General features: G+C 38.4%; 1 protein-coding gene and 1 pseudogene across 1 annotated transcript; one reads left to right on the top strand and one right to left on the bottom strand.

Moving 5' to 3' along the window:
* Positions 1-778: 778 nt before the first annotated feature.
* LOC129364354 (uncharacterized) lies at positions 779-7,595 on the bottom strand (annotated as a pseudogene).
* Positions 7,596-11,883: 4,288 nt separating this feature from the next.
* Positions 11,884-16,329, top strand: arl14ep (ADP-ribosylation factor-like 14 effector protein). Its single transcript, XM_055036315.1, has 5 exons — positions 11,884-12,066; positions 12,889-13,084; positions 13,169-13,294; positions 14,050-14,090; positions 15,908-16,329. Exons 1-5 carry the CDS (start codon positions 11,996-11,998, stop codon positions 16,134-16,136), a joined length of 663 nt encoding a protein of 220 aa, XP_054892290.1. The 5' UTR covers positions 11,884-11,995; the 3' UTR covers positions 16,137-16,329.
* Positions 16,330-19,234: the final 2,905 nt, after the last annotated feature.

Here is a 19,234-nt window from a genome sequence, read left to right as displayed (position 1 = left end):
AACCTCTGTTACAATTTTGTGGAGCTCTGGATCTCTGATTTCATCAGGCAACTGACAGGATATGTAACGATCGATGAACGTTATGACTTCATCGCAACATGCAGGGTCTTCCATTTCAGGTGCATCCTTAATCCATATGACAGCATGTATATGGGGTGAACCTCTGGCCTGAAATTCCACACGATAAAAGTAATCCTCGACTGGTCCAATGGGCTGTGCAGGGGAAAGAATGAGGTCTCTAAACAGTGCGTCCACTCTCTTTTCAAACATACGCATGACGGTGACAGGGTTGCTCCTAAGAATGTCACACTTTGCATTCCAGTCAAGCTCAGAAAAACTTACCTGCTCTCCATGTTGAGCTTTGATGGCCTCAATGACTTCTGGCCATCTCATTTCAGCAGCAGAGAACGTGCAAAAGAAAGTGGGCTTTCCAAGTTGCCTCACCATGGCGTGCAAATCACGTAATCCTTTTTCCCAATAAGCGGGAGTTCCTCTTAAAGGTTGCATGAAACGAGTGGCTCTTTATTCTGAATTAGTTTTTCTAACTCTTCTTTGTCCTGTAGCATTTTGCTGGAAATATTTTTTCCACCTTTGGTGCTTGGTTTCCCTTTTCTTGTCTGAATGGACATACTATCATTGGCCATATTAGTTTCTGTAACAAATTGAGCAAAGAAAAGGTAACTCTGGTCTTTTGCAAACCGAGTATCTATTGAGAAGAGCCGTACATTGAAATACCTACTCGGTGAAAGTGCAACACAGCGGGATTCATCTAATGTGTTTACGCCAGTTGGGAAATGCACAGGATAAGCCTTGGCTTCAAGTCTCGGAACACTGAAGAAAGAGATGGGCTTATTTCCCTGGCCGGTGCAATGCTGAAAATTCCTTCTCCATATGATAATACGTCCTGTGCAATGTCAGGAGGTTGCATGCAGGTGTCCAAGATCAGACCAGGTCGAAGTGCCTGATGCTCTGCCCCTATGTGGTCAGGTTGCTGGTCTGCTGCTGCATCCATTTCAGCCTCCTCTGCTTGTGTATCTGAGTCCTCAACTGGCTGATCCTCTTGAAAACTCTCAAATGTTGCGCTTTCATTTATACTTACCTCTTTGTAATCCGGATGACTCTCTTTAAGCTTTCTCAGTCCAGCTAACACATTTTTCATGTTGACCGTGTAAAAGTACTGGTAACCTTTGTACTTGGTTTTCCTCTTCAGCTTCACCTGTAAAAGCTGGGCTTCCTCACGGGGCCTTGGAAGACTGTTTACAACTGTTTCCATGTCAGAAGGAACACAAACAACTGCTCCATGTATTGCCCTTTGTTGTCCCTTGGGCAAGGAAACAATTTTTGCAAAAGGCAGAATTTTTGCAATTAATTGCCTTTCAAGTACATTCAATTCCGCAAGCTCTATGGGAACAGGAGCCAAGTGAAGGTTATTGGCAGCCGCAATGGATGGCATCTTTCCTCTACTTAGATGGCTGTCACATGTGTAGCAGATCCACTCCCCCATTCTCTCTTCAGGTACAGAACAAGGGGTTGAGCACACAGCTCCACACACATGAACATACGTACCTGTTAGACAATCAGCTACTACATGCATATTCTTGGTATATTTATCTCTTTTACATTGCTTTACTTGATTGGGGAAAAGAGCTCTGTGACACACGGTGCAAACATATGTGGGTCCGTTTTGTATGTTCTTATTAAAGTTTTGTATTGCAGCTTTCATTTCGTCAGTCATCAGAGGGCGTGGAGTTTCAGGGTAGAAGCCTACATTTCTTCTGTACTTCCTTCTGATTCGCAAAGCATGCTGCAGTGTCAAATTTTTGGAAAGTGCTTGTCTTGATAGCCTATCTCTTCTATTGGCAGCACATTTTTCTTTATGTTTTACTCGATAAGCAGGCTCACTATGATACTTCACCTTCATATATTCACGCATTCTTTTTTTGTGTTGGTTTCTGAAGACTGGATTGTTTTTGAATCGATTCCTGATGTATGACTTTTTTCTGCTTTTAAAGACTGGATCTTCTCTGAATCGATTCCTAATGTATGATTTTTGTCTGCTTCTAAAGACAGGATCATCTCTGAACCGTTTCCTTATATACTCAGCCATGTAGGCTTTACGACTGGCTCTGAAGCTGCGGACATAGTTGAATCTGTAATTAACGTAATTTATTTGTCTCTTACGGAAAGATGCATCTGTCCTATATCGATTTTTGATCTGATCCTTCCTCTGTGCTTGATGAAGAATATATGTTTCTTTTAAGGCCTGTAGCTTTTTCGTCCTAAATGTTGGAGATTTGAGATATTTTTCTTTTTCTGATGAACTTTGTTTCATTTTATTTAATACATTCTGTCCTTGTTGCATTTTTATCCTGTTCCTAATTTTTTTTCTATTGGCTTTTGGAATTTTTGACACATTTGGAAGTGTTTCCTCTAATGCGTTTGCAACTTCCCTAAGCCAAGGAGGCATTTCCTTTTCATCAGAAGGACTCACCGGTTTGAAAGCAGTTGGACTTACTTTTGTGGCTCCAGGTGAAATGTTCTGAAAGGCCAAATCCTCAGAAGGGTTGTCATTGTCCCTGACAAAACCTACTGGCACAAACTCATAGGTGGCATTGGGGCCGCGGTTTCGAAAGAGCTTAAGCAGATGGTTGACCATGTCAGACAGGTTGCAGAAAGTCATCATCACTGCAGTTCCACTGGGGTGGGGCAGACCTGCGGAATTTCTTGAATGTGAGTCAAAAACTCCAAACCGACCGCTTCTGTCCCTGAAAACTGCAATGCACTCTGGAGTCACCAAAAGAAAAGCATGGGTGACATTTTCCGTCAGACATTCCAGTTGCCGGGCCAGAGGCAAACCCAATTGGTGAGATCCTCCAGGGCTCCCGCTACCAGCAAAAACATGACCTACCCTTACACCAGTTGTGTGTACTGCATAGATGTTCCCATCTGTCAGCACATGGTCAGGCATCTCTTCAAACGTTAAGTGATTGTCACGAAACGTTCCATCACTGATTAGTTGCTGTTTAACAGCGACATAAAGTTGGTCTCCCTTTTCAATCACTCTGTCAAGCAACACCGTGTCAAACTGCAACCCCTCATTGTGGTACGCCAAAAATGTGAGCGCCATGCATGTGCACTGGTGATTGCGGGAAAATGCAGCATACCTCTTGTCGGCCTGGGAATGTGTAGCACTTACCACAAGGACAGGTGGACCGCGGATCCCAGGTTCCGGCGCAGCAGCCTGTAACATTAAAAAGAATAAAAATAAATTATATTTATAGAAATATTCACCTGATGATTACCTACCACCAATTAGGCCTATTGTAAACACATATTTTGTAATTGAGTAAGCAATTATTGCTATGATAATAGATTAATGGAAATAAAATTTTGATAAACATTGGATCAGATTTCAATATAAATCCATATGTCTATCTCAAATTCACTTTTATGTATTTTACAAAATTAATCTGTAACATTAGATCACTTTTTTAGTGAGTATGAAAAAATAAGAACCAAAAATTTTGAAATTATATTCAATTTAATAAATCTAAAAAGGCACATATAAAAAAGCAGCATGTCCACAAAGTAAAAAACTGGAAAACACACATTTTTTAAATATATAAACTCACTTTGCACAGCCATTTGTAGCTTTTGTGCTCATGTGAGCAGCACATGACCTTCGTCATCCACAGAATCACGTATGCCAACTTTCTCCACAACACGTTGCACCCATTTGTTGTGACTGAGATGGTAGGAATAAGTTACCTGGCAGCTCCCATCCCGGACATGGTCCTCCAGTGGCACGGAAGAGGACTCGGGGGGGACGTCCATCGGGGGGACCGGTCTCCGTGCCTGGCGACGAGCTGGCATGGTGGTCTCTCTCGGCGCTCCCTCCATCTATAAATCAACAGAAGTTATTAACTTGGTGCAAAGTGAACATATAGATTGACTTAAAGTCTTTGATATATTTTTCTGAAAAGGTGTCAAACCTGCAGCTCCACCGGATTCAGCTGGGAGGGATCAGAAACTGGACGACGCCTCGGAATCGTCTTCTAATGAAACAAATAGAAGAAATTATACAATTGTTAAAACCAACTGTGGCACATCAAATTCAAATAATTAGTTTTTTAAAAAAATTAAATTAATACCTTCTTCCTCGTCGGAGGACATGTAGGTAACGGAGCGTCACGGCCAGACGCAGGAACGATCCGGTCCATCTCCTCCAGCAACGTTGGGCTGAACCACACCGGATTCGGGGGATGGAAGAATCCAGCAGGTCTCCCTGTAAAATAACAAAAATAGCTTAAAATAGATTCATTTCTACTCTGAGTACACAACATGTTTTGCTTTGAGGTGAAGAAAATAATACCTGTTGGTCAACCACCCTCCCAGTGGCGTGTGGACAGCCATCACCACCCTGGACACCGCGCGATGTCTGTAAACAAAGAAAAAGTATTTTCAGTGGCAGCAAACCCCCTGGTTCCAGGGTATACATGTATAGTCATTTTGAACTAACTTTGATTTTATCTTTGTATTTCCTCTATAGAAAACATATCAATGGTGTATTGGAAATTTTCTTCAGCATAACCTAAACTATGTGAAATAACATGTTTTTCCCCTTTTGGATATATTGTTATTACACATACAGGAGTTACACAAAATTCATGTTTGAAAAACGTTTATTTTTCACAGTGAAACTCACAAAGGGTTTCTACCTTAACTCCTGGAGTTTACAATGGCTGGAAGCTGCTGGGGGAGTCGCTCTACCTCATCCCCTGGTGATTGGCTTCTTCCAGCTGTGCGTGCCGCCAATCCTCTCCTTGGACCTCTGAGTACCTGCTTCTACCCTACCAATGCGCCATCTTACCTTTTATTTTTTCAAATTATCTAAATTTCTAATAAAACTGCCATCAACATCGTCTCAATCTTTACTGTGCCTCAGACTGTGGCTGCAAGTCTTTGTCCTTATCTTCAAGTTTTAAAAAAGAGTAAACTTGCCTCTTGCACATTTATTAGTTGCATAATTTTTCATATACAATGACCAGACGGTGAGTTTCTTCACTCCAAGTTTTTTCTGGACTCATTCTACTTGACCTCCGTCCTGTCGGCGGTCAAGTTGTCATTCATAGATTAACATATCATTTGTTATTTTGTCTAGTTATTTTATATTTAGTCACATTTTTAAACTACTTACAAAATCAGTTTCATATACATTTCCATAAATTTTATATTCCTTATAGTTTAAATTGTGTTTACTAATATTTGGACTAACCACCTTTTTGGCAAAGTAAGCAATTTTTCCATAGGCACCAATAAAGTATATGCAATTCTAAAAAATACGTATTAAGTATGAAGTGTGTGTCACAGATTTCTGTCAAACCAATCAATATCTTACCGTTTTTGGCATTACGCTGGTCTTGCGTGTCATAATTGCTCTTTTCACCATTACTTGCACAACTTTCCCCCATTTCGTAGCAACAAAATACAGCCTGTACTTATCGTTTGCAGATTTGAAATAACAAAGGGATGTCATATTGCATTTCATATTTTACATTTGTAAGCCAATTCCCTTTCACATTCTCAAAATAAGTGGTTTTTAACAATTACATGTTTTTTTTTTACAAAACAGACTTAATTATTTTAGCATAACTCCAGTTTTACTTTCCCTCAACACAATTAAAACACTGGTATGTTTATAAACTGCACTTTAAAGAAAAGTTGAAATGTCGACTCAGGGAGGCGGACACAAAACAGACATGTTAAAAAGTCATATATACATTCATAAACTCTTAAAGAGTGAAACATGCAAAACTTTGCTTAAATCAGCTAAGCATGTATTTAGTACCTTTCGGCGAACCACAGTCCAGTCGAAGGGGTCCAAACGACGCGGAGCAGCCACCTCGCCAACCACAACCAGCCGGGGCAGGGGACGTCTCACCGCGGGGGGGGAAGCCGTCCCAGGGGGGGGAGCCAACATCGCAGGAGCTGGGGATTTCAGTGCACTTAACTCAAGTTGCGAGGAGACAGCCGTCTCAAGCAACTGAGAAAGGACTTCCATCCCCGGACGGTCGCTCAGGTGAACCTACAAGATATAAATACATTTTTATAAAATACAGTACGCCTAAACAATACTTTTACAAATATAAAAATCTATTCAACTTACGCCATCCCTGCTCCACAAGGCTAGGCTGCTCAGCGGGAAGTGTTCAGTGACAGGGATGTACCGAACACCTAGAGAGAAATAAAGGAAAATTTCATTCTTAATGTCAGTCACACTAACAATGCAGTAATTTGAGATAAAGTAGATTCAAAAGAATACATAAGTTAATCTTTAGTCTGAACACAAATTTTGTACATCACTTACTTCTCTGAGCAGCCACACGCTGAAACTCCTGCCGCAGCAGCTGTTGCACACTTTCCTCCACGCAAAAGGCGTGGTGGAAAGTCCACAACGACCACCTGTAAATTTCAATCCAAAAAAATGAAGCAAATTAACATATGCCAAGTTTTCAGATATATTTCATCATGAATAAATGCAGTGGACTTTATACTTACATTAGCAGAGAGGTTGCAGACGGTACGCAACAAAGCCCCGAACGCCGCTCCGGCCTCCACGAAGGTCCTGCTGGCGGTCAAGTTGTTACTTGGGGCCAGACAGATCGCCTCGGGGGGCCGAGGCAGAACTGCATCCAGCACCTCAAGCCGCAACTCTTCCGCAGAGGCCCCGGGGGATGCAAGCACCCCTAAGGAGAAGTCGCCCTTTGGCATGGTAGAATACCCATCCACAATAGCACGCAGATGGGAATCACCAACCAAAAGAGCAAACTGAAAGAAAAAAAAAAACGTTAAAGTTTGCTTATAGAATTTTATCATTCAAAAAAAGATTTGTGTATGAGACGGAGAAAAAAAGTACCTTCTTCTCCAGAGCCTCGGCAGTAGGCAGAACCAACTTGCAGCTCCGTCTGGTCACCCGGGAGGCTGGCCACGTCTGGACCCGATGGCGATGCCCCGTCCCACGGCCTGTTTAAAGACGTGCACTTATCAATATTAGGATTTCATGCCTCTGAAAATTAACAACAAAGATTTTATCTACATACGTGACCCAGGAGAGGTCGATGGCACACGGGGCTCCACCTGACGCACCACAGGAGGCGACATCTGCAAAACAATTATTACAAAATGTTTAGATGAATTACAAACATAACTGCATTGGGTTATTTTAATTAAATGATTCTGAACTTCTCATGAACATACCTGGTCGGGCAGGCCACCCTCCAGCAGTCGCGACGTCTAAAGACATAAATAAAATTAGTAAAGCAAATGATGTTATTCAACAATAAGTTGTTAAAATGTAAAATTATAACCATACCTTCTTCGGCGGGGACCGAGTCGGGCTCCAAGCGCTGGACGCGAGCGGTGGTGTCCCAGGCTGTAAACACAGCACGCTTAAAGTCAAAACTACAATAAGAACTACCATTAGACAAAAACAATTTCTGCAGTGTGTATTAACATACCTTGGCGACGACCGGCACACTCTCCAGCTTCCTCCATCTCACCTTCGCCGCCTCCGAGCGACGTCCTCGACGTGGCATCCTGAAACACCACAGTAAAAAAGAAGACAACTGCGGGGGAAAGGTGGTTATTTACAAAAAAAAAAATGAAATGAAGTAATATATAAAATTAAACTGTGTTTGTAGCACTAGGTGTGTGTGTTAGTGAATGTGTGAATGTTAAAATGTGATGAAACTTGTCTGAATATGTATTGATGGGTTAATAAGATGTTGTGGTGATGTAGAGATGATCTGCAGCAAGTCACACTGGTAAACTTCCAAATAGCACACTCTCGCACAAGTGAAAAGCTGTAACGAGAAGAAAAATACATAATTCAAAAAGGCTTACAAAAATAACTAATAGACAGTGAACATTTTTTTCTTAAATACAAGAATTAATTTCAAACTCTTCTGAGGCATCTAAATATGATTAAGCTCTTTTCCACAACTGGTGCAAACATCAGTACATAATGCAACTTGTTCTAAAATCTAATTAAAGCACTGATACAAATACATCTGTACATTTTCATAAATAAATGGACAAAAATAAAGTTAATAAAAATAAAGTTAAATAAAATAAAAATAAAGTTTCATCAAATCAACCAAGTCTTCTATTGTATAAGCTTTTTAAAGTAAATTATAAAACTTGTCAAACATCAAAATTACAAACCTATGGAAATACACAATATTAGCTTGTGTGTTGTGAATTTGATTTTTCATTTGAATTTTTAAAAAAAAGTTTATAAAGTGACTGCAGCAAGTGTATTTTTTTTTGTTTTGTTTTTTTCATCATTATGTAACACATTTCTTTAAGACGCTGCAAATCCGCTGAGAAATTACCGCAACTGCTGCGCTACAGACACGGATAATGTTCCCCAAATTGGACTAGAACTGAACAAAGTTACGTATTAACCTGTTATAGAGAGCAACTAATAAACGACGCAAAGCCTCGTGAGGGCTAGAAATAAGCTGAATAAATCCAGAAAAATCTTATTCCATCAAGCTAGCTAGCTCTGATAGCTAACGCTATCAGAGCCACGACGAAATATTCCGAAGTAAACTTTTAAAATCAACCGCCTTTGTCAACGAACACTACATCTAACAACTGCAAACAGTTATGATAATATTGTACCGAAATAAAAAATTTAAAAACTAAATATTATGAATAGATCATAAACACGTCTTACCTTGACCGAAGCAGACTCGGAAGCAGAAAGTTCCAGAAGGTTCCGGCAGCTCGGGAATACGTGTCAGCCAATCAGAAATTAACATTTACATCGTGTATGACGTATGCTCCTGCTGACCAGTCAGCTTGACAAAATAAAAATTTTAAAAGATGCAACCAAATAACAATTTTTAACATATAGATACAATCAGCACAGCTGGCTGTCAGAATCTGCACCTTACGTCACAGGCATAGATACAGCATGTTACATGTCAACAAATCACAGACTGACATTTTCCAGCGTGTATGGCATATGCTTCTGTTGACCACCTAGCTTCACAAAAATAATAATAATAAAAAAATAGAATATTTTAAGAGACAGAACCTAAAAATTACTTGTTTAATGTTTGCGCTAATGTTAATGCAGAGCCTGAACCTGAGAGAAGAAGATCATGCTGGATAGTTTTACTAGTGGGAAACAGTGAAATGCTAATGTTTGTGCTAATGTTAATGCTCTGCCTTGCTGCGCAAGGCAGAGCCCTAACCGAGGAGAAAAAGATCATCCTGGATAATCTTACACTAGTGGGGATCAGTGAAATGCTAATGTCTGTGCTAATGTTAATGCTCTGCCTTGCTGTGCAATAGATCATGCAAGCTAATATCATTGCAGCACCTGTGGCACTGCTTTAGCCACAGGTGACTCTTAAGGCTTTCATTTTGAAATTTTCATTGAGCTTGATTTTAAATGGCCAATCTCATCCCATGTTTAACACTGATTGGGTTAAATCAGTTATATAATGGTCAAAAGAGTACTTACTTGATGGAAAAATTGTCAAGGCTTTTATTTTGCAATTTACATTAAGCTTAATTTTTAATGGCAACACTAATCCCATGTGTAACTATGGAGTTTTGAAATAAGTTCTAAAATTCCCCCAAAAAACAAGTACTTGTCATCGCCAGCTGATTTCTCCTCAGTAGTAACTGACAGTTCTGCCATGTTGTAGTTCTGCCAATCAGCTCAGACTTCCTCTGTAGGCACGGAGTGTTCCGCCATGTTGTAGTCCAAACCTGCAGTCATTGTAGTTCTAAAGAGAAGGTCAACTCTCATGTCAGTGTGACACACAAAGAGAGACTTAATTCTAAATGCTTGAAGCAGTTAGTTTTTCTGATAGGCCTGAGAGAAATATTCAAGCTTTTATTTTGAAATTTTCATTAAGCTTAATTTAAAATTTACATACTAATCCTGTGTGTAATAATTGTTGCTTAAAATCAGTTATAAAATGCCCAAACCACAATGTAATTCTAAAGGCCAGCTCATTCCTCCTCAGGAGGAACTGAGTGTTCTGCCATATTGTAGTTCTAACCTTCAGGAATTGTAGTTCTAAAGAGGTCAACTGTCATGTGTGTGAGGCACAGACAGATTTATATCTTTGTGAGACACCCAGTTCAGTTATAATGGAAAAAGCAGCCCGAACAACTCTTTGCCATTCAGCAACCATGATACGTATCGGGAAACCGTTTGAAGCATATGAGAGAGCTATTTGTCGTCTCCGATAGTCCTGCAAATCATATCTGTAGCTCATTCACAGTAATTGCAGTCATGAGAGAAAAATGGTGTGTGCTGAGGTCTGAAATTTTCCATAAAAGTATGAAAAGATATGGTGGAGAGCGTCAGTTAGGCTGGAACTTGATTTTGCTTTAAAGCACCTTGACAGAAAACCGTAAGCCCTAGGAAAATTTTGAAAACATTTTACCGGAGCAGACATTCGTATCTATGTCATGTCCAAGTTTCATACCGATAGCACGATATTTGTGGGCGTGGCGGCGATTTCAAAATTTATTTGGGGTCAGAATCACACTGCTTCTCACACTCTAACAAAATGTCAGTTACACTCTAGGTTTTGGCAGTTAAGCTTTTCGGTTCGGCAGTTGGAAATTTTGCTAGTTTTTCGCTTTTTACATCGCCATCGTAACACCGATTCCCCATAAAAGTAATAGCTCCAATGCCGGGAACGAGCCGCACGTTTTGATACCACTTTTGTGGGTGGGCTCGCAGCGGTGCGACCCGCATTCCGGTCTACGGAAGAATAAGTTATAAGAATAAAGAGGCATTCTATTAGGTGAAGAACAATAGGTGCCTGCCATGCAATGCATGGAGGCAGTGACTGACTTGCTTCGCAAGTCAGTCACTGCTCTCCTTATGCATTGCTATGGGCAGGGCCCCAATAACTTTGACTGTTCCACTATGGTAAATGGAAGAATGCATAAAGTACAAATGTTAAAAAACAGGGGGGAACAACAGAAAAAACAAAAAACAAAATTAGACTGAACAGATGGGTCAAATTTACAACATTGGAAAAATAATCCTGTACATTTATTGAAAACAAAAAACAAAATACCCTACTCAGATTAAAAGAAACATGGCACTGAGTGGGACTATTTAAACATTGATGTGCATATACTATATTAAAAATGTGTCCATTCAAAAACAGCAAGAGGCTATTAACGAGAAATAAAAAAATGTCTGCAGGACTGTACCAACTTATTGAGTTTGAGTGGACCAGTGTTGGCTATAGCACCTATAGATACACACAAACTTTATGTTCACCCATATTGATATTTGCAAATATTGTAAAGACATAAAAAGAAATTGAAATGGTAAGATCTTGATATTTAGCATTTATTTCATACACATACCCTTGCAAGCTGATTTAATAAATGTTATTTATTAAAATAAATAACATTTATTTAAAAATGTTATTTTTTAATAACATACACAGCAAATTTGTTGTGTATGGGAGAAAAAGTGAAACCAAAAGTATTGACCTCTTCCCAGCAGTAGTGATCTGATGCCTGTGCTCTGGTATTAGCAATATTCAGATCAATACATCTAGCATCATCTGACACTGAAACAAGACTCTGGTAAATTTACCAAGGACTGGATGAGATTCAAGAAAAAGAAAGTCCAGGGAAATGTCAAAGTCTTTCTATTGATCTTACTGAACTGCTGAGAGGTGACACAAATCAGTTAAATTCAAGCATATACTGTAATCAGCTTTAATGGGAATCAATTACAAGTTCATAAACTGAAGTAGATGGAAAAATTGGGGGTAAACCGACAAACAGCCACTAGAGGGCAAGCGACTTCAAGACCAAACAGGAAATGTGATCATAAAAGAAGGAAAACGGAAGACAAAAATTCTACAATTCTTGTTTATGTTGTGCACATTTTTTGTGTATTTCTGCATTCCTGCATAGTTTCTTTAAAAAACCCATCATGCCCGTAATTTGCGCTGCACCGGGATGCAATAATAAGTTTGTTAAGGGGTCGGAGATAAGATTTTACAGGTAGGTCTAACACTTACAACAAATTGGACGGTATTTTGTTTAGTGCTGCAGAAAACTATTTTACGTCAGCTTTAATTGTGATTGTAGTCCAAAACAAACTGTATTTTCGTCTTAGATGCTTTTATAAAGTGCAGCTTTGAACGATGATTCTTTTTCAGGAGGATCCAGTCGTTCTAGTTATATGCACTATATTTGAGATAGGCAAAGCCAATATCATTCTCAACATTAAGTTGCTTTTTAAAATAATCAAGATTCAGTAATAGTAATTCAATTTATCACGTAGTTGAAACAGTCTTTTCTTTTCCGTGTAATATCATTTATCGCGCTAACTTTTCTTTATAGATTTTGTAAACAAACATATAAGTTGGAATCGTTGACTTTTCAGACATAGCAGTATTAAAAACATGAGGTGAATTCCATCTAATCAACTTCTAAGAACGCATTTAACTACTCCATCCATAACTTTTGGCCAGTATTATATAGAATAAGCAAAATCAGTTGAATCTAACGAATGCCTCTAAAAAACAATGACTGATTGATTGATTTTGTTGTATTGGAGAGGGGATCCATCTAGAAGCTGCAGCTGCTCTCTAATCCTGGACTTGGACAACCCTGTTCTACATAGTATTATCATACAATATAGTCAGAGTCATATCTAGACATAAATAGCTCTATCGCATGCTGTTATAATAATATACAGTCAAATTTAATATCATCAAATGAACTCCATTCAGTGTGGTGACAGTGTAGATGCCACAAAACTTATTGTCAGTTTGTGAAAAAGTTGAAATCTTTCCATGTCCCCTCTTCTCTGTTTGTCAGATTCCCTCTGAGCAAACCTCAACTTGCCACCAAATGGGTCCAGAGCCTGGGGATGAAAAACTTCATCCCGACCCCCAACACTTGCCTCTGTTCTGAGCATTTCAGGACCGACTGCTTCAGGGACTACAACGGAAAGCAGTTCCTGAGGGAGGATGCAGTGCCCACCATATTCACCCCAGGACAGGAGACTTCAAAGGTGGGAGAAGGTTTCCTCTTGTTTCTGTGCTGAAAAATGGCATTTTCCACATAAAGTGAACAAATAACTCTGCACATTTTACAGATTGAACTCCGTAAAAGAGGAGTAATACCAAAAGAAACAAATGTGTCAAATCAGATGGGAACGCCGGCAGACAGAGACAGAATGAGAGAGACAGTGATGCGCAGAGAAAAAAGAGGAGGAATGAGGGTGAGTTTCTTTTAGTGTTGGTTTATACATTTGTAATTGGAGAATTAGATTTGCTGCATAAAAAGGCACAGAGCCTTTCTATTCTAACTGTCTGACTTTAAATACGACAAAACTTTTTCTGTTTTAAGTCAGTTAAAATTACCAAAATTATTTTGATTTCCTGAATGTTTGAAAAATGAGATAATCTTTTAGAATGTGTCAGTTTCTTAAAATTTAGAGGTTAGCTTACATTTTCTTCGCATTTTATAAAATTATCATTTAAGCTGAATGCCTTTAGTCAGACTTCAACAACACATATTCTGCCGATAACACACACGCCAGAATTTTTGAGTTGTTGCTTTAAAATACATCTACACGCGAGCCTCAGTTGGACCTAAATCTTGTAAACTAACCTGTCAAAAACCTTAGAAACCGTAGCATTATTAAATGGGCTTTGTCAAATTGTATTAGGCCATAATAATCTTAATCCTAGTTTATGTAAACTTTTGATTTTGGCGAAAGAAATAAAAAAATCTCCATCAGTTTTCTGATATTCACTCACCAGAAAAAATTGTGTTAATCTCAGTTGGCCTAAAAGAGGGAAGAAGTTATCCGTCTCTTCAGAGTGTGTAAATATCTGGTTTCAGTTGTAGGTAATGTTCTTTTCCTCTTTAATGATTTTAATAACTGCAAACAAGGTGATTTAAATTATGTCAATCATAAATTTCTAACTGAGATCACCCAAAGGATATATCATAGAATGTAAAATGTTGCAGGGAGGACGCGGAAGCCGTGGAGGAAAACAGCTGTCTGACAGGTGAGGCTGTTAAGTTTTTTTTCTTTGCACTTTAAGGGAACAGAAGCTGGTCCAGTTCTAGATCAAGTCCAGAGCTAAAAGCATTACTTAATCCAAAACAGAAAAGAAAAAAACTGGTCTGTTTTTTTACATCCAGAGAGCTAGAAACTACTCCTACAGTTCTATTGGACATTATTAAAATTCTACATATACCAGTAGGGATGTAAACACTTATGGAGTTTGTATGACCAGAGATGGTTTTATAGTCTTAACCGTTGCTGAGATGAAAGATCTATACTAATGCTGTCGTCAGGCTCCTTTTTATGGATCCAAATCTACTATATTAGAATAACCCTTCAAGGTTGTATATCTTTAACCTATTTTAGGTTTGAGAGAGTCATGCATTCTGCATAATCTTTTGCTGCTGTGTGTTTGGGTGTGCTGGTCTCTTGGCACACCATGTAAGCTTTAATTAGCGAGGATATGTAGATTATTTCAAATTTCCTCTGAGCTAGAAGGAATTTTATTTCTTTTTCAGAGTGTAACTGGTGAAAAAAGTAAACAAATAAAAGTCACGGCTTTAGAATTTAGAGATGTGATCCTGCTCATATTTCTTGCTCTTCTTAAAGAGTGGGAGAATATGCATATAAAGTTTGTTACAGTTATACATTTCTCAAAGATTTTGACTGAAATGAAATTTGAAATGAAATGAAATTTATTCGAACATGATACAAATATGAAAATAAATAGTGCACAGTAACAAGAAGTGCATAAGAACTGACTGCATAAGTCTTAAAATGTTGTTGCTATTGATAATTGTTCTGCTGAAAATCACAACTTTTTCAAGTTTGCAATTGGAGCTGCTTTTCTATCTCCTCCACATATACCCATTGTCAGATTTTTCAAAATCCCAGTTGCGCATTTTCACTATGTTTGGAGTGGTTTTGCATAGCTTGTGCACCATCATTGTCATAAAACATTCTGGTATTATTGCTGTATTTGTGTGATTCACAGTTTTAATCTCATACCAGACTTTGCTGTTAGGTGCATGGTAATCAGTCCCCCAAGATTGCTGATGCTCACAGCAGAAAAGCCCTTCCTTTAAGAGGAGCAGCTGCTCGCTGTCAGTCGGCATCATTTACATAAATGGACCTGTTTCGGACCAGACAGTGGAAACACAAATTACTCACTGACAGGGTTTAAATGAGAGGTTCTGGGAAATTAGGTTAATATTCCAAATCACTTTGTCAAAATGTGCTTTAAGCATTAGATTTATGTGAAAATTATTCCCCTTTGCATACTTTTCTCTCTTTTTTCCTGATTTAACTGATTGAAACTCTGAATAGCTGCTTGGAACAGATTTGTGAGGCTATTGAATATTTTGTATTCTACCCTGTAATTGACAAGTTGATATAGGACTGGCACTTTTCCAGTACAGCAGAAATGGATTAATGAAAAACTCCTGCAATAGTTTTTCCTTTTGGCCGTGGTTTATTTAATTAGATTAGTGAAATCTGATTTTGATCCTTGTTTCATAATGAAGTGAAAGACAAAACTGTCCCCAGGTTTTACTCTCCTCACTGACTTCTTTATATCAGTCGACATTGCCACTCCGTGTTAGACGATGGCCGCGTTAATGGAGATATACGCAGGGATGGTTTATATCTAGTTGTGATAAATTCACACAGTCATAATGTGTGATATAAAACAAGTGAGAAAGTAATTATAGAAAACCACCAAAGGGGTAGGAAGAAGAGGCTTCAAGAAAATGACATTAGATAGTTTTGCATCTGAGGGAACAAATCACATTAAGTCACCTTTAACTCTCCGTCATGCAGGCAGAACGTCGCAGCCAAAAGCAGAGTGTACGACAGCAAGGGCCGGCTGCTGGCCAACGGCAAAGACATGTGCGACTGCCTGGATGTGGACTGCATGGGTTGCTTCTACCCCTGCCCCGAGTGTTGCTCCAGAAAGTGTGGTGTGGAGTGCCGCTGCGACCGAAAGTGGCTCTATGAGCAGGTAGAAGTGGAAGGTGGAGAAATCATTCGGAACAAATATGCAACTTAGCTACCATTGATGCCTTTTTTTGTTTTAAAATAAATAAAACTATCATTGATCTAGCATTGTTTCTAATGAACTTCAGCTTGTTGAAACATTTTCAGTGTGATACTTTGCATAAAAAAACAATGTAGCTGTTATTTAAAGGTGTTTTCTAATTATGCCACCATGTGTTAATAAACATTTTCTTTGTTTTTTTTTTGCAATGTTTTCACTGTTATTGTTTGGGATCACCATCTCCATCTGCCTTGCATTTACTTGAAATGATTTGTTCTCAAATCACAAAATGTGAAGGAACCCTTTAATTCTTTCATAGCCACAGTGATGTCTACGTTGCATTATAGAGACACCACATATATTGTTTTAGTCTCTTAACTTGTGCTCATAGTAATTTGCTTAACAGAACATTCACAATATGCTTATTTTTTTAAGATGATTTTTAACCAAAGTTTTTTACACATAAAAATAACTATTCCTTTTCATTTCCCTTCTCACTGACCCAAGGCAGCAAGGGACCAGTATGACACAGCAGTTTCAGCGCTGCAGCACTTCTACGAGTATCATTTTTCATTTATACACATTCTGCTGCCCTTGAGCATCAGCTGCAGGTGAAGTGTCACGAAGCCCAGGGGGGCATCACCTCATGACATTTCTGAAAGAAAATGGATAACCAGCTCTGAAATTCACCGTCCTACCGAGCTTGGAAGTAAATCTGAAGTCGAAATATTTCTTTTTAAATACCTTGTAAATAAAATAGAAGTTTGGGGGAGGAATGTGTGCAGTCAGCTTTCCATAAAATAACAGAACAGTGTTGCAGTTTTATTCATTGTTGCCTTTTATTACCTGCACCAAGTCCATTTTATAGCTCATCATACAGAGGCTACAAATAAATTAAGCTTATTAATATTTATAAGTGCTGAGGGCGAGTCGATGTAAACAAGTCATTCATCACAGCAACAGAAGTTTTGCTCCATACTGAGTAAACTTCCCGCCTTCTATCGGAACATTTGGGTGGTATATCAAGAGCTTATATAAAAATTCAGTTTGATGTTTATATTATTAAGTAATATGAAAAAAAAAATCCGAACAGAGGACATTAAATTATAATCTCCTGAATGTGATGGGGTCCTTCAGGTTATGTCCTTCCACACTTTGGCAACATTGCTTTAGGGATGTCACATGGACTCAAATAGCTTGTTAAATATGGCATGTGTTGTCATAACATCTGTTGACCTCTAAATCTGTCAGTGAACTGCAGTAATGTGTGACCTTTTACATAAAAAAATATCAGATTGAGTTTGTGTTATAGTGTTCAAGTAAGATATTTACCTATTATATGGGTTATGGCTTTTGAAACATAAAATATATAGCAAATATCATGACCTCATACTTTAATTAAATAAGGAGCACAATTTAGAATTTTCTTGGTAGATTTCTTCCAGCTGGGTGAAAATTATGCTGATGAGGTCAAAAAAGGCAAGTACTTGTTTCTTTTATATCACCGATATTTCTGACTGGCTTTCAGTCCAGAATTGAAAGCCTATGACTATGGGCTGCTTCTCTCTCTCTTTTTCTCTTTTTTTTTTTTACTCAGACATGGAATGATGACTGATATGCCTATGCCTTTATGTCTCATTTGTTCTCCAATTACTTTACCTAGGCACATGATGTTTGCTTTGTGAAATTTTGTAGCATTGTTGATTGTTACTGAACATCCTAACCAAGGTCTATCTTCTAAGGATGAAGGTGTCAATCAGAGTAAAATGTCAACATAATTTAGTCACACTAATTGACATCAAAGGAGCAAAGGAGAATACTTTACAAAAGCCCTCACAGGAATACTTAAAATGTTTTTGTCTCATAGATATCTGTCCTTATTTAGAGATCTGCAAACTAACAGCATCTATGTTCTTAAAAAATACATAGTCAACAACAACAACAACAAAAAAAAAAACAGCTGTTCTAAGTTGTTAAAAGTGGAAACTTTTAGGGGGGCTTCATCACACCTCGACTGCAAATCTGAGTTAATTACTCCCCTCTAGCAGAGACGACACAGCGACTGACCCGTGAAGAAAACTTGATAAAATATCTATTTAAACATAATAGCATAAACCTCCGAGGACCTGCTGGACATAATACAAATCGCCTATAACGAGACACTAACAACTTGAATACACATCAGCTTGTCAGCTAAAACTCAGCCTGCTGTGTTGCTCTCAGCTGGAGATGTGAGAGAAGATGCAATAAAAATCTGATACAAAAACCACTAACATCAGGGTAAACAAGTAAAAGATCCTTCTGGGTGTTCACTAAGATGATGAACTAATAGAACAATCACTTATTCGCAGCTTTTTTTTAAAACAATTTCTGATTTTATATCAAATCAAAAATAATTCAGGATTTTCAGCATTAGAAATGTTGGAAATGCTACAGAATCAGAGAAAGTAAACTTCATTCCTAATACCATTGATCTTTTTCTATTTGTGCTTTCAGCAATTGGCAGAAACCATGGGATTAATCTGGACGCCAGTGCTGATGCTTGTTGGTTTGTCAGCTGCTTATCTCTTCACTGGGACATCAGATTGGCTTGAAGTTTACTGTTGTGCCTCTGGCAGAACAACAACTCATTATACAGTAGTTTGGCATTCATTTAGAAGCAAGATTTATTTAATTTTTTCCCTAATTACAGAAACAGAGATTGATTTCTAAGTTAACCTCCAGGGCTTTGGATCAGTTCATTCAGTTTAACTGAAGCTGGATGCGGTGGATAGTAGCTGGATGGACAAATATTTAGAAATTATAGAGCTTTACATTCTCCTAATCTCTGCGCTCTGACTTCTTTTTTTTATATTTATTTTGCATTTATTTTTGCTGCCTTCAGGCTGTTTACATTGATGGAGAAACTGTTGATGTTGTTACACTAACACTGGGCAAAATAGTCCCTACCACAATTCCTTTTGGGAAACAGTCAATATCTATATCTGCTGAATTTCTCTTTGGCTTTGGTCAGAGTTTTACTTCAGGCTTTCTTCCTATAGTCTCACCTCCTTGTGTTTTCCAACTCGACACAACAAACTACAAACTTTCCAGCAATTTTGTCCTGACTT

This window comes from Poeciliopsis prolifica, unplaced genomic scaffold (genome assembly GCF_027474105.1).
Source record: "Poeciliopsis prolifica strain line A6 unplaced genomic scaffold, Auburn_PproV2 SCAFFOLD011, whole genome shotgun sequence".
Taxonomy (NCBI): Eukaryota; Metazoa; Chordata; class Actinopteri; order Cyprinodontiformes; family Poeciliidae; genus Poeciliopsis; species Poeciliopsis prolifica.
This window is presented reverse-complemented; position numbering and strand designations above follow the sequence as displayed.